Source organism: Seriola lalandi, unplaced genomic scaffold (genome assembly GCF_002814215.2).
Source record: "Seriola lalandi dorsalis isolate HSWRI2012SDOR001 ecotype SW California unplaced genomic scaffold, Sedor1 jcf7180002054958, whole genome shotgun sequence".
NCBI classification, from domain to species: domain Eukaryota; kingdom Metazoa; phylum Chordata; class Actinopteri; order Carangiformes; family Carangidae; genus Seriola; species Seriola lalandi.
In genome coordinates this window covers 626,512-649,824 of record NW_019525509.1, presented here as the reverse complement: position 1 = coordinate 649,824, position 23,313 = coordinate 626,512, and the positions used below count along the sequence as shown (strand labels likewise).

At 43.3% G+C, this 23,313-nt stretch overlaps 2 protein-coding genes across 2 annotated transcripts in view; one reads left to right on the top strand and one right to left on the bottom strand.

Moving 5' to 3' along the window:
- Positions 1-583: 583 nt before the first annotated feature.
- On the top strand, positions 584-3,702 carry LOC111645866 (uncharacterized). The gene is made up of 4 exons (XM_023395190.2): positions 584-886; positions 1,446-1,799; positions 1,906-2,012; positions 3,048-3,702. The coding sequence occupies exons 1-4, from the start codon at positions 844-846 to the stop codon at positions 3,258-3,260; spliced, it is 717 nt and encodes a 238-aa protein (XP_023250958.1). The 5' UTR covers positions 584-843; the 3' UTR covers positions 3,261-3,702.
- Positions 3,703-4,521: 819 nt separating this feature from the next.
- Positions 4,522-23,313, bottom strand: part of tnrc6c1 (trinucleotide repeat containing adaptor 6C1) — a 43,827-nt gene continuing 25,035 nt past the window's right edge. Inside the window, exons 5-21 of the mRNA XM_087170760.1 lie at positions 19,747-22,245; positions 17,888-18,082; positions 17,082-17,236; positions 16,878-16,955; positions 16,544-16,762; positions 15,746-15,892; positions 15,353-15,472; positions 15,018-15,101; positions 14,635-14,875; positions 14,343-14,531; positions 13,866-14,042; positions 13,384-13,533; positions 12,816-12,926; positions 11,991-12,209; positions 11,287-11,360; positions 11,036-11,175; positions 4,522-10,947 (exon numbers count right to left, since the gene is read on the bottom strand). Coding sequence (XP_087026886.1) covers positions 10,560-10,947; positions 11,036-11,175; positions 11,287-11,360; positions 11,991-12,209; positions 12,816-12,926; positions 13,384-13,533; positions 13,866-14,042; positions 14,343-14,531; positions 14,635-14,875; positions 15,018-15,101; positions 15,353-15,472; positions 15,746-15,892; positions 16,544-16,762; positions 16,878-16,955; positions 17,082-17,236; positions 17,888-18,082; positions 19,747-22,245 — 5,186 coding nt within the window. The 3' untranslated portion in view covers positions 4,522-10,559. The remainder of the gene's footprint in view (positions 10,948-11,035; positions 11,176-11,286; positions 11,361-11,990; positions 12,210-12,815; positions 12,927-13,383; positions 13,534-13,865; positions 14,043-14,342; positions 14,532-14,634; positions 14,876-15,017; positions 15,102-15,352; positions 15,473-15,745; positions 15,893-16,543; positions 16,763-16,877; positions 16,956-17,081; positions 17,237-17,887; positions 18,083-19,746; positions 22,246-23,313) is intronic.

The following is a 23,313-nucleotide window of genomic DNA, read 5'->3' as shown; positions in this document are numbered from 1 at the left end:
TGTACACATATTTCATAGTATATATGAATGAGTCTAACCATTGATTGTTTCTGTGGAAATTTATATGTAATGTAAAACCTAAGTGCTGCGCTGCGTCAATATGTTTAAAAACTGTATCTAAAAAAACCAAAAACCAAAAGTAGACTTTGTTTTTCACTTTAGCAAATTAAGAAACAAAACTCATCGTTTGTCACCTAAACAGATGTTTTGGGAATATACTGATGCACTGATGTAAGCATGTTTGTGTGCCTCAACTTATCTTAATTATAAACAAAATCATAATTTTTATCTTCTATCCTTGTATTCTTGTTATGTTCTGTCACAGGACACTATACAACACTATAGACACTAGACACTATATCAAACCGCAGTCTGCTGCTGTTGACTGTCCACCTGACTGTCTCTGATATATCCGGTGACACAGAATGAAAGTCAGCATTGTGTTCTTAGTCACAAAAAGATCATAATCTGATGGTTAAATCAGTCAGAAGACAGCTGTGCAACAAAGCCCTCAAAATAAAATGTAATTTAAGAATTGCTAGAACAGTCTTTATATTACTTACAAATACTCGCTGAAGGCGAGTTTAATTTTTAACCTTTGTTTAACTTTATACCTCAGTGGCCTGTTTCCAGTGGCTGAAGCTCGACATCCTGACTGAGAGATATAAAGTGTGTAAAGGACCAACCACAGTACTTAAGCTGCAGTTGTAGCTTTGAGGTCGTCTTCCTGCTTTGAAGTGAAGAACAATAAATAGAGTGAGGGTGTCCACAAAGTCTCACAAGAGGCTGAAGGAAATAGGAGGAGTACATTATGACTTCGCTGTGCATCGCAGTGCTGTGAAGATGAATTTGGCAAACATTTTTATTTTCATTCAGCTCTTAGGAGGTAAGAGAAATTCACATTTTACTTACCACTAACAAATTGATGTCAACTGATTTATTGTAATACTAAACTATAAGGACATTTGTCCTTTTGTTTTAATTTACTGTGAGGTGATCATCAGACCACAGTTGTGTGGCTTCGGTTACATCCATGCTAGCACTGTGAAGCTGTATAGCTGTAAACGCTAAGCAGTAAATATTCTTGTTTACTGCTGGAATTTAGCTTAAATACAAAGTATTTAGTCATAAATCAAAGTACTGAACAAACTGAAATTCTGACCTGATGACGGCGCTAGAGAAAAAGTCAGATCATTCAATTCATCCTCTTGGGACCATGAACGTGTTTACAGAATTTTGGATCAATCCATCCAGTAGATGTGGAAACAATTCGCAGAATAAGTAAAAACTTTGACCTGCTGATCTCCATCCATCCAACAGCAGTCAAAACATCTGACTAACCAACACTGTCAGCCCGCTGGCGCCACTAGAGAGGAAAAAGTGGATCTACAAAATAGGATTCTAACTTTTACTAGAACTTGAAACTGATTTTTTTTCTTCTCCAGCCCATGCAGACGTGATATTTAGGCGTCTGACAAAGAACCAGTCACTGGAGCTCTCCTGCTCCCCTCAGCAGGACCTGGGCCGTCTGATGGGCCTCCACCTGTACCACCGCAGCTCCCAGAGCCAGACCACCCTGCTCTCCATTGCAGGGGACGGCGAACACAGGGTCAACCCAGAACACAGGGGGCGTCTGCAGCTCTGCGGACGACTGGACTCGCCGCAGGTCAATGTGACCATATCCCACTTAGAGCACAGTGACACAGGCCTCTACATGTGGGAACTGAGCTACGGAGAGGAGCTCAGCCCTGATCTCGTCCTCAGTGCTCAAAAGGTTTTCTTGCTGGTTGATGGGGCAGGTATGTGGTTAAAACATCTCATGATAATTACACTCTGCTGCAGTTTAATTTAATCAAACTACCTCTGCGCAGATTAAACCTAAGTTGGTGTATGTTTGTCGTACAGGGAGGCCATGCCAGTGCTCTCCCAGTTACCCCCCTCTCATCTTTACCATCTTTGCAGCAGCAGGACTCGTTATGCTCACACTCGGCTGGCTGGCCGCAGAGAAATGTGTGAGTATTTACACTTCATAGTATATTTCACTAAGCCTGAGGTTATGTTGACACTGCTGAGTGTTTTCAGTGAATGTATGTGGTTTCCTGTATTTAATGCACATTTTCGAATCTCGTCACAGTATGGTTGAGTGTTTGCAACTGACTGAGTTTTTAAATCCCAAGACATAAGACTGTTGTTCAGTGTATGTGGTCAGATCTAGGGGTCATTTAGAACAGAGGTCTCAGTCTGACGTCTGTTCAGGATTTGTTTCATCCTGTCCAAAAAATTAATTTATTCATTTATTTAGATTTTCCCCAGGTTTTTAATTTTATAGTAATCATGATGTTATTTACTGAGGCTGCTAAATTGGAGACTAAAAACTGCGACTGTTAGCAACTGTGAAAGTTGTTCACTTTAGTGCACCTCACACCTGACATGAAAATGTCTCTTTTTAAACCTAAAAACAGGTTGACCTGACAGTTACAAAAGGGGTTGATGACTGATTTTTCTGTTTAAACTAATTACTTTTTGTGTAATGTAAAGGCAAAAGTTGTTTTTTTACAAGGAATAAAACATCTTAAGTAGCATTACTTACTTAAATGTAAGGTGCAATTATTTGGATTATCAATACATCATTTATTTTTTTTACTTTTTCATGATCGTAAACTGAATATCTTGCGGTTTTGACTGTTTTTGAAAAAAATCTGGGAATGTTTGATATGAAATTTTATAGACCACGAGGATAGTTGATTAATCAAGACAACAATGGACAGATTCATTGATAATTAAAACAATTATTAATTGCTGCTGTAATTGTTTTTTTTCCTTTTGTTTGGCTGAGTGATCAAGCAGTGCCCTCCAGAAGAGAAGTTTTTATGTATTTTGAAATAAGCACTTCAAAAATATAACCCCATACCAAAGCACCAAGTTGAAGGTAGCAAAAACTTATTGGAGTTTGAGGCCATAAACATACAAAAATATTGTGCTGAAGTCTGAACATAAATGTATTCTAGCCAAGAATAATGAATGAAAGACAATGTAATGTGTTGTAGGTAAAGGCGAGGCGTCATCACAGACCACAGCCTCCTGTTCCTATCTATGAGGAAATGACCAGGAAGCAGCAGAGCGCAGGAATCCCTCAAAATAACCATGAGGCCCCCTCACACCTGGAGGAAGACAACTTCCCTGTGTACGCTAACCCCAACATCCGACAACCACAGGACAACTATTACGCCTGTCCCAGGCAGCTTGCCCTCAGAGCCTGACGTGACTTTTGCCATTGAACTAATGGTGCAGAAAACACATACAGGAAATGACTCTGCTGCAAGAATATGATCTGAGAGTTGCAGAGCAGCACACATGCTGCACTGATGGTAAACCTTCGCCCAGGAAACAAGAAAGATCTGTGTGGTGCAGCAAACGCAGAGAGTGGAGCACCAAATAATCAAAAGGCACATTTTTTAACAGCCAAGAAAAAAAAAAAGCTATTTTATTAATATTTGAAAGAAGCTCCATAGTTCATGAAAACATTTGTTTCGGTGCATGTCATTTAACAATCACATTCTATGAGGAGAAAGAGATATACAGAGAGAAAAAAATAAAACATTACAAGCCACTGACTTCTCATTAAATCTCAGTACAGACATTTTTAATTAATATTTCAAAAACAAAAAAGGCAAAAAAACAAACAAACAAAAAAGCCCTAATCCCATACCCCACCCCACCCTCCAAAAAACCTTTACAACTGAGAAAAAAAAAACCCTTGAGGGTGATAGGCTAGAATCCCACAGTGCTAAAGAGTGAGACGCTCATTGGTTTTAGGAATACACAGCATGGCGATGTAGCGCTAGTTCAATCTGAATCAGGGGAAGGAAGCTGGAGGCAGAGGGCTCGACATCACTCACCTCTCCACCCCCCTTCCCTCCACCCCCTTAACAAAACAAAACAAGAACAAAACAAAAAACACATTGGATCCCAAAAACCCCTGCAATAGATCAGCCACTTAAGAAGTAGGCCATAAAAAATCCCCATCTTCCGCCCCCCCACACCCACAACACTTGTGCATAGTTTCATGATCCTTTACAACCAGCTCATGTTTTACAAACATCCTCCAAAATGTGAAAAGTTCCACAAAAGTCTGATTTATCTATTAATAATACCCGCTGTGGGACAATGAAAGAGAGAGAGAGAGAGAGAAAGAGGAAAGAAAGATTAATGCACAATGTTCCTGATTCAGTCAGGACGGGACCTCATTAAGAAAACACAATAAAGATTCAAACATACAGCATTTTGCATGTTATTCACCGTCTTTCTTTTTTTTTTTTCAACAATCAAAATCATTGACCATTTTTTGTTTTTAAATGTAAAGCAATTTTTATATATAGATTTATATATAAAGCACTCCATTTTCATTTAAAGTCCATTATTTGGTTATTATGTAACTGCTACGGATTTAGAAACAAAAGGTATTTTCTCTTCTTCTGAAATCCATAACTTTCAGTGCTTAAAATTGTTTCTTTTAAATCATCCTTTTCTTTTTACTCATCATAAAAATGTACATTAAAATGGCGTGGAGTTGGTACTCTGGAACCCTGGCCTTCCTGAGACAAGATCCACTTTTTCGTGTGTGCAAGATAGTGAGCAATTATGTCTTTTTTTCTTTTCTTTTCTTTTCTTTTCTATAAAGGAAAATATATATAATCAACATAAAACATACAGGCTTGAGATAGTCCATGAAATCAACATTAACACCGAACAAAGAAGGTTAAACAGAACAAGACAACACTGTTCAATCCCAGAGTTCTGAAAGTAGCACAATAAATCTTCATTCTGTGTTGCACTTTTTTTTCTTTAAAAAAAATGGAAGCATGTGTCCTTTTTTTCTTTTTTCCAACATTCCCATGGTTTAATTCCTTTGTGTTGCAGATTTTTTTGAACTCCAGAAAAAAACAAAGTGTTTGTAAACTGTCAGTGGCCTTGCAGGAAAACGAATGACAACATGAGTGAAACGAACATAAGTGAAAACAGAACGAAAGCTAACAAACCAAAAAGGTAGGCACCTCTGAAGTGAGCCCTAGAAGCCAAGGCTCAGTCTGATGTCTTGTCCTTCACTCTCTCCGTTGCTCAGATTTGGGAGAGCTGAAGTCCTTCTACCCCAATCTATGGCCACAGGTCTGCAAAATACTTTTTTTGCTGCATTTTTTTTATACATATGTGATTTTTTTTTTTTTTTAGTTTTCTTGTTTTTTTTTTTTTAAGTTTATAGTCCGAAAAATGGTGCAATACTCAATTATGATCCATACTTTCTTGGATTATTCCACAATGAAAGCCACTAAGGTAGATAAACATTACATTTTAAAAACACACTTATTTTAGTCCTTGAGTAAACATTTACACATGAACTGTCCCCGTCTCCCCTCAGTACTTGTATCATGTTGTTCATTTAGCTGGATGAGGGGTGAGGCCGACACTCAGTGCAACGCTAGAGGCTAGTAACAATTAACATCAGAATATATTTTTGACAAGCAAAAAGAAAAAAAAGAAAAAAAACAAAACAAAATCAACAACATAAGTATACTGAATTGAAAAGAAACACGAGGCGGAAATTCCTCCGCTGTAATCACGAGCTCTCATACATATTTTCACCTCACGCACTAAACATTCATACAACATACAGTACAAGCAGCCTTGTGCAAACACTCAAATACAACAGATGTAAATTTGCCTTTAGATCGATCTTTGTTTTCAACAACACTCGTATTTCAAATTTGATTCACTCTGAACCGATGTTATCAAAAATCTCTGAAGTGTATGAATGAGACAAAAAAACCACTACAAAAAGTGTTCACATTACATTATTGGCGCTTCTTTTGATTCAAGTATTTGTTTTCATTATTTTGTATTACTCTGATATGTTTATGATCTTGTTTTCTGGGAAATACAATGTTGAGGAGGATACACAGGGTAAGGGCTGAAGCCAGGGCAGGGGAGGGGAAAGGGCTTGGGCTAAGTGGAAAACAGAGAAATCTAGCCATATACACACATACACCCATTATATACTCTTGGTTGTATACCGTATATGAACTAGCATGTGCATATTCAACCCAGGCCTTTGTTTTTTTTGTTTTTTTTTTTAAAGAGATTTTCTAATTTAAATGTTTTTGAGGCCCCTGCCCCAGAACCCTTGTCTGATCCATGACTGAGAAACATATTTTGCTCGAGCTCCAGTTGCCTTTGAGTCGATGTGACTTTAAAAAAAAGGGAGAGCATCCGATTTCCAACACTAGACAGGTAGATAAGGGTGCAGGCGATGGGCGTGGGAGGGGGCGGGACTCTCAGTGCTGGTGCTGCGCCAAGAAATCCAGGGCACATCTGAGACACGACCTCCATCCCAGTCACCCATCCCCCCACTCCACATTCAACTCCCCAATTCAACGGAAGTTCCTTGATTCAAGTCCAGTGTGGAGTAAATGCAGGTTTTCAGGAACAAACAAACACACAAACAAACAACACAGGCAATAGTGATTGTTTTGTTGAATGACATGAGTCTTAAGCAACTCTGGAAGAGGGCGTATCCCCTAAGTTTTAAGACTTGGTACCGAACTTGAGGTCTGTCCCTGTTTCTGCTGATACGTTGGGTCCCTGCTTGGACCCTGACCCTAAAGCCAGATGTGCAGAAAAGACCTGTTATATATTTCGGCTGGCGTGACCTTCCGGTTGGAGATCCGAAACGAACCTCCTGGATACAGCTTCCCCAGATGTGGCCCAGAGAATGAGCCTTGACGGGGTGAGAAGGCGGCAGCTTGCAGAGACACAGAACACAGACATCTCAGCCTCAAAGTGCACAGCTGAAACAGACCTTTTTTTTTTCTTTTTTTTTTCTAGTTTCTTGTTTTTGCGAAAAACCTTGATGATAAAGAAAAAGATAATGTTTTTGGTTTTTAAAGAGATGTACCCGATGTGACCCATAAACAGTGCACAGACACTTACAGGGACCACCCCACCCCGTCCTCCTCCTCCTGCAGCCTGATTCTCCACTAAATTTCCAGTCTCCTGTTGGTGAAAGACCAGCACCATTCATCTGTCCTGCCCTTCTACTCCTCAAGCCTCCTACAGCTGGAGCTTGCGGTGTACGCCCCTGCAGCAATAAAAGGAACTGAAGTCTCATCACGCTAAAGATAAATTAGGATATGGCAAAGTGGAAGTAGATATTGGAAAGATCAGTTGGCACAAGACTGAAGAAATGACTCTGTTTGCCAACGACTAGTGCCTCCAGCAGGTCATTTAGTGTCATCTAGTAGCTCTGTCCACACAGTGGGAGACCAAACCCTTGAAGAAAGACTCTTTCAGTGTCCCCTGCACTTTATCGAGGGGGGGTTTCAAGGGAAGCTGCCTGGTAGTAAAGGTTGATAGATTAAGTGAAGATTGGCAGATGTGGGCGATGGCTGTGATTTTCTAGATGGCTGTGAACGAACACCTCCTTGTCTTTGCATAGAAATGGAAGGCTGTTATCAGTTGAGGTGGTTCTAAGCGTAACTGAGTGCTCCCAGAGTTAAACATAAAGCACCAGTGTGAGTGAGGCGCATCAACATTATAGAAACTGTGTGTTATGAGACAACATAGAGTAGAGGTTTGGTGCCCCAGGATGGACGGAGGAAGTCGGCTCACCATCCTGGAGAGAACCTTTGACTACACAACCTTTCCCACTTGATTGGACTCTTCAAACCCCCTGTCTGACTCCAACATAAAGACCGCCCCGACTTTGCTTTTCTACTGAGATCTGCAGTGTTTTTTATGGCCTTGCTGCACGGCTGAGGCGTACCTCTAAACTACACACTGGTCCTGCCTCTAAGGCAGTGGGAGGGGCAGGAGAGAAGCTGAACACTGCATAAAGACCAATGTTAAAAAGCCATGAAATCATCATCAGAAAACAATCATTAACTATATCATCAATGATAACAGCAACAATATCAGCAAACTTCTTACAATAATAAAATAAAAATGCACACTGGCAATTCCATAAGTGAAACCAAGAAAAAAAAACAAACAAACACATCAAACGCCTCCATCTCTGGCTAAAGTGATCCTTGCAGGAGAGAGACAGAGAGAGACTGGAAGTGGAGGTTGCTGAGGACAGACTCTGGCACAGCAGTAGTAGTAAATTTAATACATGTGGGCCAGTTCTGAAAGAGCTGCTCTTGGCCTGGAGGCCCGGTGAGGGGGCAGGGGGGTGGGTGTGAGAGTAAGACGAGGGAAGCCAGTCTGTAGGGATCCGCAGGGAGGCAGCGAGCGAGGGGGAGGGAGGGGTGAGGGCTGCCGCAGAGCACTGCGCTCTGCAGCAGGCAGGCACTCAGTGGCCACACTATCACACAGGTTGGCAGGGCCTCCAATAGATAGAAAGAAGAGGGAAAAAAGAAAAAAAAAAAGGATGAAAGAGATGGTGATCCTCCCTGCTGGAGCCAGTAGAACATAAAAACGTTGAGCGCTTTCCAGACACCAAGGCTAAAGATTTCAAAGTATGCAATGTAACAGTGATATTTACTTTGATAAAGAGGGTGAGGATGAGTGCTTTGGGGTCTTTCCCTACTGCACTCATCATCAGTTGAGTTAGTTCTTTCTTTGTATTTCCCTTCACTTTGCTACCATGTTTGAAATCCTTCTTGGTCCCACTGACTTGAGGGAAGAAGGATTGAAAAAAAAAAAAAAAAAAAAAATCTTCACATCCATATTAAGTTAAAAAATAAGTATATAGAGAAGCCACTAAGCAGATTGCTTTTTTGTCTTTGTTTTTCAGTTTTTATTTGCCAGTGTTGCTTCTCCTTTCTTCTATTCGTTGGCATTGAGGGTACGACGAGCTGCGATGCTCTTGCTAAGTGCTATGATAGACCACCTATTCACAAAATCTTTGCTTCATACTCTTCTACTGATGCAAATTTGGGTCAAAAGAAAAAAAAAAAGGTCATGGGTCATGTGGTCTTCTGGGCAAAAAGGGAAACAGGCTCCTCATTTTGGTTTGATGCCTTCTCATCAAGCACTCATACCCCCCCCCCCCCCCCCCCCCTCCACACACATACGCACACACGCACACACACGCACACAAACACACACGCACACACACACACACACACCTGTCTCTCCCTCTCCCCCAAAACTAGTCACTGGCATAAGTGTGGAGAGTGAGCTGGTTGAAGAAGTGCTTTGTGTGTATGTCCTTGTGGTTGAAGATGGTTGAAGACCAGCTTGCTACTCTCCTGAGCTCACACACTCTTGGGAGGGGTTGAAGGGTAGTAGTGGCAGTTTGTGGGTAGGGTTGGGGTTGTGGGGGCAGATACAGTTTTTGCAGTTCAATCATTCCTTGTAGTCTCTTCTCTTTCTGAGAGAGGCCATGGTAGGGTGCTTGGACGGTAGAGTCTGTGGCTTATATTGCACGTCACTTGAAATGGTGTTTTGCGGGTGGAGTTGGGTGGGGGTGGGGGTGGTGGGGGTCGTTGAATACAGACGGTTAGGAAACATTTACGACTTGAGGTTTTCCACTACATCAGTGAGAGGGTCAGAGACTGAGACCAAACTGCAGGTTGCCCGCAGAGGAGTTGAGGTGCATTGAAGTGTTTTTTCTTTACAGTTCCATAGTAATAGCAGTGGTTCATTTTGTCGTCTGTCACGTCCGTAACTGTACATGCGACAACCCCCAAAACTATCCCCGCCACCAGGTAAGATTGACAGACACATTTGAATAATTTCATTTCTTAGCTTTGTTTGCAATGGTTCCAGAAGAAAAAGAAAATAATAAACACTACAAAAATAAATGGCTTGAACAAGGCGAACAGAGTTGCATCATTCCCTTTGAGCGAACTGAGGAACTCAATCTGCTTGCAAAAATGCACTGAAGTTGTGAGCTGTGGTTGCTTATGTTAAGCAGCAGCAGCATGTACTCTCCACTCAGGTTTCACTGGCTCAGAAATAAGGGTGTGCAAGTGTCCGTATGCTTCTTCACCAAGTACAGAGTGAGTGAGGATAGCAGGGCAGGAAAGAGGTTAAGGCTAATATTAGTGCTGAGAGAAACAAATGTCGAGTCTGGACCAGCTGAAAGTTCGACAACCACTCTGATTGAAGGGTTTTACTTTGGGAATGATGCCTTTTTCATGGATCTCTGAGGTGCAGTATGATTGCCTCAAAAGGCAGAGAGGGATTACGCAAGTTTAAAGAAGATGGCAGCTCGTCATTGTGTCAGTTTGACTAAAGTACATGTTTCACACTGCGAGTTCTCAAACGTTCATCTCTGTAAAAAGTTCTTTGTTGAATGAAAGACTTCTTCCTGTGTCTCCAAAAGAAAAAGCTGAACACTGTGACCAAAATCTCTCGCTGAGATTCACAAAATAACTGCAACTGAAATGTCATTAAAAACAAAAGGAGTAGAGGAGGTTGACGAGGGTGAGCAGCAAGGATGTAGCCTCGTCCTCCTCTCGTCTCTCCTTTTCACCGTTACACCCACACTGATTATCTCCACATTGATTTGAAAGGTTTTTGCTCCTGTTGGTGATCAATTCGTCCTGGGCTCTTCTGTCCTACATGGACTCCCCACTCAGCAGGTCCCCAGGCAGCAGCGTATTGATTGGGGTGGGACTCCCCATGACCCGTCCCTCCTCTCCACTCGGGGGTCCCCACAGGCTAGAATACTGCTGTACGCCACCCCAAAGCAACTCCCCGCCCGTCTTTGCTCCGCCTGCTCCCAGGCCACTGCTACTGCTGCTGCCATTGTTGTTGTTCCAGTGGGGTGAGTGACCGATGGGATGAGAGGCTCCGGACCCGGTCCCACCCATCCTTGTCTGATTGGCGCCTGGAGTGGCCTGCCAGCTGGTTGTTCCGCCGAGCGACTGGCCCTGTGCAAAGAAGCGGTTCACTTCCTCCTCCCCAGCAAACTCTGCCAGGATGGTGGTGTTCCCAAGCACACACCTAGACAAGAGATGAGAGGGAAAATGTAGATGAGCAATGGTCAACACTCCTAAAACTCCACTTTGAAGCAATGCATTAATAGACATACATGTGCAGGGACTTCTGAGCCTTGGCAGCTTCATCCTTGGAGCTGTAGCGCACCACAGCGTTGCCCTGTGTCAGGTTGAGGTGGAATGTGATGAGGGGGCCGTGCTGCATGCACAGTGTACGCAGAGTTGAACCATCAATCTAAAAAACAAGGATGAAGCCCACAGAAAGAGTAAGTGGACAGATACAGTTGATTCTCTGAGTCCTAATTGCTGAAAGGATAAGAGAGAGCATCTGATTGTAAACCGTTACCTGTGGAGTGAGGTTCCTCAGAACCAGCCAGCTACTGGTTCTGGTGGAGCTGTCTGTACTCCATGTGGTACCTGCTGTGTATTAAGACACAAAAAGGTTACTAAAACTGATTGGGTGTTGTCGATTTCTACTACGAGGAAAGAAAAACCACCCAGTGTCAGTTGACACTTGTTCAACCACAGTAAGAACACCCTGAGGTGTAGGCAACCGTGCCTACACTCTACCTTCAAAACTGGCTTGTGGTTGTATGCCACATCAAAGTGCTGCTTGCTATTTGAATATGCTCGTAGTGTAGATTCCATGACCATACTCACTCTACTCTACACCATGCCTACATCTGACTTTCAGGCAGCTGAAAAAAATGTTAAATCTATTCACTCACCACTACAAGAATTATTATGGAAATATTATAATTATTATAGGCACTCCCAATTCAGAGCGCACGGCTCTTATAGATTTTTTTCTGCTCACCTAGGTTGTTTGAAGCTATTTCTTGTGATAATAAGAGATAATAATAAAATTAATTAATGTGGGATTTTGACAAAAATGACAACTGACTTGACTACTTTTGTTATCTTCTTTATCTACATACAAAAAGTTTGTGAAAAGGTTCAAAAGTACAGAGTTGCAGAAGGAAGCAATTAAGGAGGGAAGCATAAGTATCTCAGTGTGTGGCTCTCTAAAGATTTCACAACAAGACACACCTGAGGTGTAAGAGCTGCTCCAGCCCTGGGCCAGACCCAGGGAGTTGCCCCCCCAGGTGGAGGAAGGCTTGGTGTTGGTGAGGCCAGGTGGGGGGCGGGAAGGGGCTGTGGTGCTGCTCCGGGGGCCCTGGGGGACCTTCCACAGCTCGTGGGACAGAGAGGCCTGGCTGTGAGAAATGGGGCCTGGAGACCAAGTAGATTTCATCTCTGACAGTTTACCTGGATGGAAAAGATGGGAGGGAAATGTTGGCCTGCAGAACCAAGTGACCTAAACACAGCTCCCAAAGGAGGGAGTACTGCAGAGCAAAATGAGTGCTCAAATATCTCAATAGAATTTTTGACCAAAGTTGTATAAAAAAGAACAAAGTTAAATGTAAATACAGCAATGATAAATAAATCCCTTTCACTGCATAGTTATGACATAACTAAACATTTAACAAGTGTTTACTGTTCTTCAAAATAGTCCGACAACAACAGACTTTACTTCACTCAAACAGATCCAACAGTTACAGTACATCAAGAAAAAACAGAAAGCTACACCTTCTTCTGTCTCACACTTCCCATGCCACACACAAGAAAGAAGGAGAAACCGTAACACCACGGGGGAAATATGCACTGCATGAGAGGCAAAGTTGACAGGGAGAGATCTCAGATGAGGATCATATTTAGTCAGGAGCAGTGACATGAATGAAAGAGAGGTGGTTATCCAGTGAATAGTCGAAACTCTGGGTGTTACGGTAACAGGAGGAAGAGGATAATGTTGATTTGCAGCGATTGAGCCACTGCAATGTGGGGTGGGGTGGGGTTTATGGATAAACCATGTACCTGCATCGTCTGTCTCCGGGGATGACAGACTGAATGAGCTAGTGTAGGCACTGACTGGCCAATCAGTGGAGGGAGGCAGAGCCTCGTTCTGAGATGAGGTGGGAGAGGAGCCTAAGCCGATGCCAGCAACACAAACAAATAGACAGACACAAACAAATAAGAAAAAAATAGCAGAGAGAGAAAATGGAGTAAAGGAAAAATGCACAACAAATGATGATAGTAAGCTCATTAAGAAGAGAAGAGTATAAACTGGTAAATGACAAGTGATTATAGAGGTAGTTAAAAGTAGGAAAATGAAGAACAAAAGAATAAGAAGCAGGCTCTCCCTGGTGGCAGCTGATGCACGATACTCTTAGACAATTTTAGTGGAATTGGAATACACAGGGACACAGTTCCTTTTATTTAACTTCTTTAGAAAATTGTGAGGGAAAAATATTTCCAAAACTTTGTTTGGACATACTTTGTTTTGCTGTACTGTGACATGGACCAATACAAAAAAACTTACAATCTTACAAAGAACACAATCAAAGATACTTAATTCTCTAAATTATTTTGATCCTGTTCTCACCTCCACTCCTGTCCCGCAGCAGGTAGCGGTTGACATCTTGGATGTTGGTGTTGATGGTGGGCCCACTAGGGACACTCCCGGGGGTCACGTTGGGGTCGGTCTCAGGGTCGATATTCTGGAGGCCCTTCCAGGGCACACCAGGGCAGAACTCTGGGAATCAAAATTAAAGGGTTGGCAAATGTTTTTGTATTACAATCAGGATGTAATTATGTGTCATTATAACCCATTTCTAGGAATGGAAATGTGATGCAAAATGTTTCACAGCTCAAAGTTTTGCCAGGATCCTGATTTGCTGCATTGTGGTTATTCTTTGACTTTTGTTTTCAACTTTGTGTTTACTTTAATGTTTTGCTATTTCTGACTAATCAAAAGAATAATATTGTTATTGACTGGGAGTAAGGAACACAGCTGAAAAAATTACTGCACAAGTAGCTGCCAACATGGCTGACTAGATGAAACAAAAAGGTTGACAGTCATCTAACCTGGTGGCCAGTTGATATTGGTCCCATTGGCCATCTTGTCACTGCTGCTCTTGCCCTGTCCCCAGCTGTCTGGGGGGACCAGGGGGCTGGTAGGAGACTCTGAGCTGGACATCAGGTTGTAGGGACTGTAAGAGTCCTCCAGCTGAGGGGGCTTACCAGGGGGGCCCAAATTGGAACCTGAGAAAGGCAAACAAATAATTAAGAGATAATACATATATATATAAAATATAAATTAATGTGAGAAATATTTTGGATTTTTTTCTCCATTCAAAAAATAAAGACAGTGTATATGTTAGACTTGCTTTGTTTGTTCACACTATTTTCATCCAACAGTTTGATATTCTTTTTATTATGAAGAAATATATATAGAGTATATTATTTAAAAAAAAAAGGTGTTATTTTGGTTTATCAGGATAGAGAGCCTGTTATTATAAATACAAACTTGACATCAGAATGAAACATGTAATCTTTAATTACCCAGGATTCCCTTTCCTTTCTCACCATGCTTGCCCAGGCTGGGCTCTAGAGGAGAGGAGCTACCAGAGAGGCTTTCAATGGAGTTTGGGTGCGTCCACTGTGATAGGCGCGATTGGGGCTGAGGAGGTTCCTTCATAGACAGACCTCCCACCTCCATGCAGTTTACATTCATGTTTGGATTCAGTCCAGCTGAAGAGAATGACACAACAGTGAGATGTTACTACACATGACCACAACTAGCAGTGCAGCATTATCTATTTGTCATTCAAAGAGCAAGGTTGACGCTACTCACAGAGAGAGTAGTGGCTGTAGGTGTTAGGAGATGACTGCGGCTCTTTGGTCTGCAGGTCAGGGAGGCCTGGAGCATGGGGGTGACCTGGAAATGAATCCAGGGTGGATTTGGCCCCACCAGGATGCAAGCCCGAGTGGGAGGGAGGTGGCTGCTGTTGCTGCTGCTTCATCAGCAGGGCCTGGGCCAGCTGACGCTGGTGCTGTTGGATCTGCTGCTGCATGTTATTGATTGTACGTGCAACCTGGGATGACATCACAATGGAGACAAGTTTAGGATCTTTACTTTGCAGGTGTTGCTTCAAACAACTGAAATAAACTGTTTTTACACCATTGTTATATTTCAGTGATCAAGAAAGAAAACTGAACGTTAAGAGGGAAACTTACTTGCTGCTCTTGTTGTCGAATGGGGCCAGAAACATTGCGCTGCGCCTGCAACATCTGCTGCTGAATTTGTAAACGCTGGTATGCCTGTGGATCAGAAATAAGCTCGGTTTCAATGTAAAAAAGATGTCAGTGTGTCCCTACCCACTGTTATAACTCAACAGTATCCAAAAGAATAAAATAAGAACAATGGCACACGTACTGAAAACATGAAAGTAAAAATTACAGTTCTATTAAAAATGCTCTTAATGCATTCAGGGCTCTTTGTGGGTTTGTGGTCAAAGATATGTACCATGTACACTCCACTCCAAGAAACTGTTCAGTCTAATAAGACTCACCAGTTGCAGCTGGTAAAGTTGATTCAGAAGGGTCATATGTTGAGGGTTTATTGGTGAGGTTAAAAGTGCAGGATTCAGACCAATGTTTTTTGCTGCAAACTGTAAGAGCTGTGCTTGAACCTGTGGGCCAACATTCAAAAAACAAGGTTTTAACAAAATTAAAATGTAAAGGAAAACATGTGTTTGTGATTGGTGTATAAAGTTTAAAGAGACTTAAACTGATAAATAATAAATAGGAACTTCTATCAGAGAAGTTTTTAAAGACTGTGATCTGAATGTGGAATATTTATCACTGCATACATTAAAAATCTTTACCTACTTATCTGTTTATACAGTAAGTAAAAAATGAGGTCACATGTGTGTGTCTGAATGTGTGTGTTTGTGTGTGTATACCTGAGGGGAGAGAAACTGAGGCACTTGAGCACGTAGACTAGGCTGAGAGGAGCTGAGAGGCGGCACTGGCGGCTGAGGAGGCGGCTGCGGCTGCTGCATGGTCCGGGCTTGTGCTGCTCCACCACCGCCAAACATTCCACTCTGCATCTGCTAGACAAAAGAAGAGTGGAAAGAAAGAGCAAGTCAACTTCTGCCTCAGTAAAAAACACTGGCTAGGTTGATCACAAGAAGTGGTTGTGTGATGATTCAGTTTCCTTGCATCGGTTTCACCACAGTGGTCTTGACAAGGCCACAGAGTTCCCGCAAGTCCTTAAAAAGTCTCTAAATCAATTATCTACATTCATGGCTTTGAAATGTTATCAACATTTTTATTTGAAGTTGCAACGGAGCAGTTTAGATGATGGGTGTTGCAAAAATGAATGTTAGTGATCTAATGCAATTATAATAAAATATATGACACCCAAAACAATTTTGCAATGTGCAGAGGGGCAGGGGGTGGAATAAAGGTTTAGACATTTTACCATTTTTTCTGTACACCAAGAACAAACACTCCATTCCTAGACAACAAAAATGTAAAGATAATTTGGGAAGATGGGAAAAACTTAGGGTGTCTCATTAGATTGGTGGTATATTGCTACAACGTACTACCTTACATTTAACATAGAGCCACTCTTTATCAAATAATGTTCCCCAGGAGTCCATTCAATAACACACCATACGCTGCTATCCAGCATCAAAATTCAAAACTATTTCATGCACAGTATTTTTTTTATGTAAATTGATAAGTGACTGGCTCACCTTATCCATGAAGGGCAAGCGGGGGTCTGCTGAGGGGTCTTTGGAAAGAAGCGGAGGCCGAGGGCAGCTCATGGGCTTGTTGATGAGCCCGTTGTTGTAGTCGTGGCCGGCTATCCCCATCCCCCGCTTGTCCAGCTCTGTCTTCTTCTCCAGCAGGGCACTCATGGCCTGGTCCAAGTTCATGTTGTTGCTCTTCAGAGCCTCCTCTGCTGGATCCCTCTACAGAACAAACCACAAGGGTTCAGTGATTAATAAAAAAAAATCCCAGTGTTTGTTACAAGAATTGATTGACAGCAGTGCAGCAGTGTAGCAGTGTAGTGTCAATTCAACTCACAGGGAAGCCCATGTCTGTCAGCTGTTTGATGAGACGATTCATCATCCAGGCATCTTCCTGCTTCCCTGGGACCTTCCCCTGGGGGATATGGTGATGTAAAATTCATTACGACCACAGTAACTCAATAATATTTCATTATGAAAATGCAATATCAAATTGTTTGCCAAGGACCACTCAATGTGTAATTCGCCCTGCTTCACACACCTTCTGTGGGCCCTTTTTAGATGCATTGCCCCAAGAGTTACAGGAGGAGTTGCTCTCTTGGGAGGCAGTGCTGTTCCACATGTCTCCCTCCTCAGCATCCCACTGGCTCAGCTCCTCACTTCCACCTCCCCATCCGTCTTGCATAGGTTTGGGGGCTGAAAAACACACAAGAGAAGATGTACACCAAGCAGTGTTAAAGGACAAATACGTAGATTTACTTTGACACATACCTTATGTGATAAATTATGATGCTATTTATTAAAATAAACGTTTAAAGTACATGCTTCTAATAAACTAACTACTAGTAAACTAACACCATATAACAGTAATAGAACATCGACTGTATTAGAGCATTTATTTTGGAAAATGTTACCCCTTTAAATGTCACTATCAATTTGCATCTAACTGGTTCAATTTGAAGTTAGGTATCAAGCAGGTGGTTGTCCTCTTGTCTGATTTTTTTTTTAAAAAACTTTCAGTTTTTAAATACAAGAATAAAAATACTTTCAGTTTTAAAACATAACATTAAGGACTCTTTGATGAAAGAAAATGAAAGCAAAAAAAAAATCTGTCTTGAAAAATTTAACTCTGAAATATGAGACAGCCACTAGGGGTCAGTGTGGATTTCTGTGTGAAATCTCCAGCACTTTCCTTGTGCCATATTGATGTCCTTGACTTGACTTGTCAGGAGAGAATTATTGAACTTTTTTCATCAATGGAGCACCCATGTATTGTCATTACTCCTCAAAGGTACACACACTTGGTAAAGACTAACTCATAAAAAAACATAGGGTTAAGCTTTTTACCAGGTTTGCAGGATGCAGTTGTCATTGTCGGGTTGCCTCTGCCATAGCTGTCCGGGTTACCGTCTCCCCAGCCTCCACAGCTCCCACTTGGTTTGCCCCAGGCAGATGTCCCATTATCCACACTGACCGGAGAGGGTACAGGTTCCCCCCAAGAGCTCTCTGATTTTGTGTGGGAGCTGGGTAAGTCTCCCCAACCTTGAGGACACACAAGAAAAAATGCCTGTAATTGAACTTTATTGTACATAAACCAATATCTTAAAAAAAAAAAAAACTCATGATTTTGATGCTTTAGATACAATCATAAGTTTATGTGATTTTTGGCATTGTGTCTCATGTCACTCATTTTCTCATAAGAAGGCAGAAGCAATAATATGAAAAAATAAAATAATCAGATGACTTACAGTAAGCGAAACAAATCTTTCAAATGTTTATTGACTACATTTACTAGAAATGTCAGGAAACCTGACACATTTCCACATACCATTTCACATTCTGATGTTATAGTGCTTCGTAAGTTGTGTGTTGAACTTACTAGCTATGCAAATCTAAATGGCAAAGTATGAATCATTGGGTCAAGCTGTTTGTGCTGGCTCATGTTAGCAAAATTTGTGCTTAAGGGTGTTTGATGCTGATGCTCACTTTAATTTAAAATTAATTTCAGAAAGAAAGTCTCCCTCACTGTGATTTTTGCTGAATAAGTCACTAACTTGTAGACACTCAGGCTATCTCACGTCTGATTAGTTGGTTCTTATTTGTTGACATAAACTGAGGTTCAAGTCTAACTGTGCCTCTGGTAATCGCTGTCACCACATTTATCCTTCTGTTTTGGAGTGTGAAATGCCAGTCGTGCAGGGACACAGAGACCTGGGCTTGGCTTAGCAGGATGGCTGACAGAGGGAGGAGATGCCCATTTAAGATCTGGCGCAGCCTGGTCTCTTTTGGCAAGAGAGAGACAGTGCTGTCTCTGGGCCTGCTGTGGTGCCAGGCTCAGCTTAGCTCTCTCTCCAGGGAGAGGTCAAGTCCTAAAGGCTGCTCCAAAATTATATCATAAAATTCAACCTTCTTGTATGACAGAGTACTGATAAGTACTGATCTAAACATGAAGTACTGGGACAAACTTTATAATGTCCTTGCTTTGTTTTTTTAACCACTTTCTACCTTATCCTTATTTGTTTTAACCCACTTCATGTACAACAGCCAGCAAATGTCAATGTGGAGTCAGCATGCAGGGTCAGGTGAGGGACAGCAGGGGGCGTCTGAACCCTCTCACTTCTTGGGGGCTTGCTCCACCTCCTCCCTTCAACTACTGACAGATGGTGGCTCCCATATAATCACACATTTCCGATCCTTCTCAAACTGCTTGTGGTGAATCGCTATTTTCACGAGGCACTTTGTAAACAGCATTCTTGTGCTTCCTTTGGGTACCCATGTGAGGTTTCCAGGGTGACCCACACAGACGCGCCTGGTGTTGTGAAATGTGAGGAGCCTCATGGAAGGACAGGGCTGGCACTGCTCAACTCATTTGGATAGTCGATTAGATGTAAATCCATAGAGGGCAAACTAGGTCAAGATTTTACCTTTAAGTGGATCAACAGCTTGGAGCTTAACAGTGCACGGTGCTAACAACCTAACCAGCTTTCATATTTGACACCTTTACTTGTTGAAAAACAAAAGAGAAACAGCTAAAAATTTAACTAACATAATTAAAATTGAGTTACATTTTGACAATCTGAACATTAACCATGTTTAAAATGTGAATATTGGCATTGTAATTTCTTTGTACACTATAAGCCAATGAAACTGGAATTGGCATGTGGCTTTATTACACATTACAATATCAGAGCATTATGTTGTCTTACCTTGAGCTATCAGGGGGCCCCTGTTGTGAGATGGCCCTGGCTGGTGTTGCACAACAGGATCCATGGGCCCACTGGTGGGCCCTGGGTTTTGGGAGTTTTGGCTGTGGTTCTGTAAAGGTGCAGGCGGCCCGTGATAGGGGTGATTGTGAGAGTGGGGATGGTTGTTGTTGGGGCCTGGGGGATTATTGCCTCCAGTGGTAACTTTAGCCTGGGACATTCCTGGATTGTTCCTGTCCCACAGGTTGACTGCCTTGTTGTAGGAACCAGGGTCACCCCAAGCTGAGGTTCCATCATCTATCTCCATCTTACGTCGGATTGAAGGTGGGGAGGGCTCTTCCCAGCCTGTAGGCTCAGCTGAGGACTCCTGTTTACTGCCACCCCAACTTCCACCTTGCTTCACTGAGCCTGAGCCACCCCAAGAGCCTATGCCCCCTGCTCCACCACTACAACTGGGCCCATCCTGAGGCTTGCCCCCCCACCCTTGAGGTGGGCCACTGGGACGCTGGGAAACTTGCTCTCCCCAGCCACCATTTCCTCCAGGTCCAGATATACCAGGTGCTGAAGCAGGCATTCCCCAGCCTCGTGGTTTTTCCTTCCAGCCTCCTGCCTCTCCCTCCCAGGCAGGGTTAGTGGGACTCTTTTTGCTCTCCTCTGGTTCTCCCCAGTCCCCTGCGTTTTTGCTCCCTCCACTATTGCCCCAGCCGTGGGATGCTTTGGGTTGCTCTCCCCAGCCCTGGGATGTTGTCTTGATGTGAGAATCGTCCCACCCACTCGACTTCTCTTCTCCCCAGGTTTGACTACCATTCTTGGGTACACTGGTGGTGGGGCCTCCTGTTGGATGGTTCCCCCATCCACCAGGGCCACCTGGGGGCTTAATGTTGTTGGGTGGCTCTCCCCAACCAGAGCTGGGCTGGTTGGTAGCTGCTACGCTTCCACCCCAACCTGAAGCTCCCTGAGAACCAGGCACATCATTTTTACTCCCAGAGTCAGTCCTCTGAGTGGGGCCAATGTTTGTTTTGGAGGGCCCCTGGGCATCGCTTGGTGTGGTTGGGCCAGAGCCCCATGTTTCAGTGCCTACATCATTCTTACGTTTAGTATCATCCATATCCCAGGAGGTGTGCTGGCGAACGGGGGTCTGTCCCCAGCCAGTGTTACACAGCACTCTGGGGTCCAGATCCTGGGCAGGCAGCAGAGGAGCTGGATTATCTCTGGATGAGTGGTCTCTGCGTTGGTTATGTCCTTCCATGCTGTCACTGCTGCCTTCACTGGCAGCAGCTGTGCTCACAGCTCTGCCCCAAGGACCAGCCTGTGGATCCTGGGGAGGGGAGCTTGGGGCATCCCATCCTCCCTGGGCCTCTTCAGTGTGCTGTTTCCCCCAGTCTCCACCAGACTGGTCACCCCAACCTCCAGAGTTTCCTGCTCCAGCTCCTCCATGGCTCCAGCCAGAATCCCAGCCAGATGCCTCCTTAGATGAAGGTGCCTTAGAGTCTCCACTGTGACCCCATACTGAGCTACTATCTTCTCCATTGACCTGTGGGACCCCTGGTGGGGGTTGACCCATGGAACCCAAGCCTACAGATGCACTACCCCAGCCAGGCAAGCTGCGGATGGGGCTGGGAGGTTCCTGCTTATTAGTGTGATTTGGTCCATCAGTTTTAAGGTTCTGAGGTTCTGAACTGAAAGACACATTTGTGGACGGGGAGGGGTGCGCTTCTGACATGTCAGAAGTCATTATACTACCCCAGGCGCTGCCAATCCCCGAGGAGTTGCTGTTAGTGTTGGCTCCGGTACAGGTGCTGGTCTGGGCTGATGGGGGGCCAGGTGGATTACAGAGGTTGGGTGTAGGTTGAGGAGGTGAAATGGTGTTGGCTCCCCCTGAGCTGCCTCCCCCTGTGCCACCCCCATCATGCCCCAGCATGGGCCAAGCAGATGGGTTGGCATTAGGGTTTAGGTTCAAGTTAAAGTTGGTGGTTGAGGATGATGAAGAAGAGCCCCAGCCCCTGCCGCCTGCTCCCCCCACTGGACTGTCACTCTTTCCTTCATTCCCCACCGAGGACTGAGGGGGGCAATGGGAGGGTCCAGGCCCAGAGCCCCAGCTGCGATTGGCTGCAACCTGGCTAGAGAGCATGTTGGTTCCAGTATGATTGGCAGGGCTGGGCCCACTGTTGGCCTTGCTGCTAAGGTGGTTGGCAGGAAAGTGGCCTGTCTGGCTATTGGCCCCCGTGGCCATACTCACTGTACTGCAACTACTACTAGTACTGCTGCTGCTGCTGGTCAAGCGACCAGGGTCAGTATCCAAAGGGCATCCTCCTGGAGGGGCCTGGCTCTGGCTGAGGGTAATAGAGGGCCAAGCCTCTGTATCCTTCTGGTCAATGATCAGTTGATCCCAACCACTGAGATTGGTGGAAGATGCAGCACTTGTGGTACTCCTGTTGGCTGGCAGGTGTCCCCAGAGGGGATTATCATACTGGGCTCCCTGGCCGCTCTGTGGGGGCAGTTCTATGTGAGAAAGAGAAGGAATAGGATATGAACATGAGCAAAAGGATGAGTGAAGAGAGGTATAAGTCATGTACGTCATCACTCCCACATATGCTTAGTAAGGTTGAAATACCATGGCAACACATAAGGTGTCTACTTATTTGTACAGAGACTTCACAGGATGCTTTATTAATGAAAATAAACCACCCACACTGAAAGTGCAAACACAGAGAGGAGAATGACTAATACGATAACAGAGGGAGCTTTAATTAGAAAATAAATACAATATTTATGCACTTTATTCAAAAACTGCTTTCACACATGCACTGCATCCCTGAGCTTATCTAGACATTCCCTGGAGTAGCTGTATTTGTGAACGCAAACAGTAGGACCAGACACTAAACGGACTTTACCGTGCCAACTCCCTAGTACAGAGTCCCTGTAATGTCCGATCGAGGCAGGACGCCTCCTGTACCATCCCTCGCCTACACCAAATAGAGTATTTCCAGTAGGGGAAAATGCATCAGACACAGCAAATCTCCTGTTGTGTGCTACATAGGTGAAAGGGCAGTGTGTGGACCTGAATCACCGGACACTGTAGTTCATAAGAGAAAACAGCAAAAAATAAATAAAAATACACATTTTCATAGGTCACACGTAGATTTCAAAGATACTATGACTTAAGACAGAACTAATGCTGTCCACTAAGATAAGATGATAAGATATTCACACTATACCTACAGACTACAATACAATGTTAAGCATATGTACCACCAAAATAAAGCAGTCATTGAGTGAGCTACAGAGGACAGTGCTCTCGCCTTGTATTTGAGTCTGAAATCTCAAAACCAATTATTGCTGAAACTGAAAATAAATGAAATGTTTTTTATTAACCAATGTAGTGGAAACCCAGACATCCATCAAGCTATTTTAAAGTCATCATTGCAGATATTATTCAAACTGAGACTGCTTGTGCTATTTTTGTTATATTTCTTTCTAGAGATATAAGAAATTAAAGTTGAAAATGAAAACAGAATCTTTGGATTTTACTGTGGTTGCATGCAAAACTAGATAGTAGTAAAAGTTACA

What these genes read in the sequence shown, in the direction of transcription:
- LOC111645866 (XM_023395190.2), top strand. Translation starts at nt 844, where the DNA reads ATGAATTTGGCAAACATTTTTATTTTCATTCAGCTCTTAGGAG. An exon ending in TTTCATTCAGCTCTTAGGAG is followed by an intron (nt 887 to 1,445) that starts GTAAGAGAAATT and finishes TTTCTTCTCCAG; the next exon opens with CCCATGCAGACGTGATATTT. An exon ending in GGCTGGCCGCAGAGAAATGT is followed by an intron (nt 2,013 to 3,047) that starts GTGAGTATTTAC and finishes AATGTGTTGTAG; the next exon opens with GTAAAGGCGAGGCGTCATCA.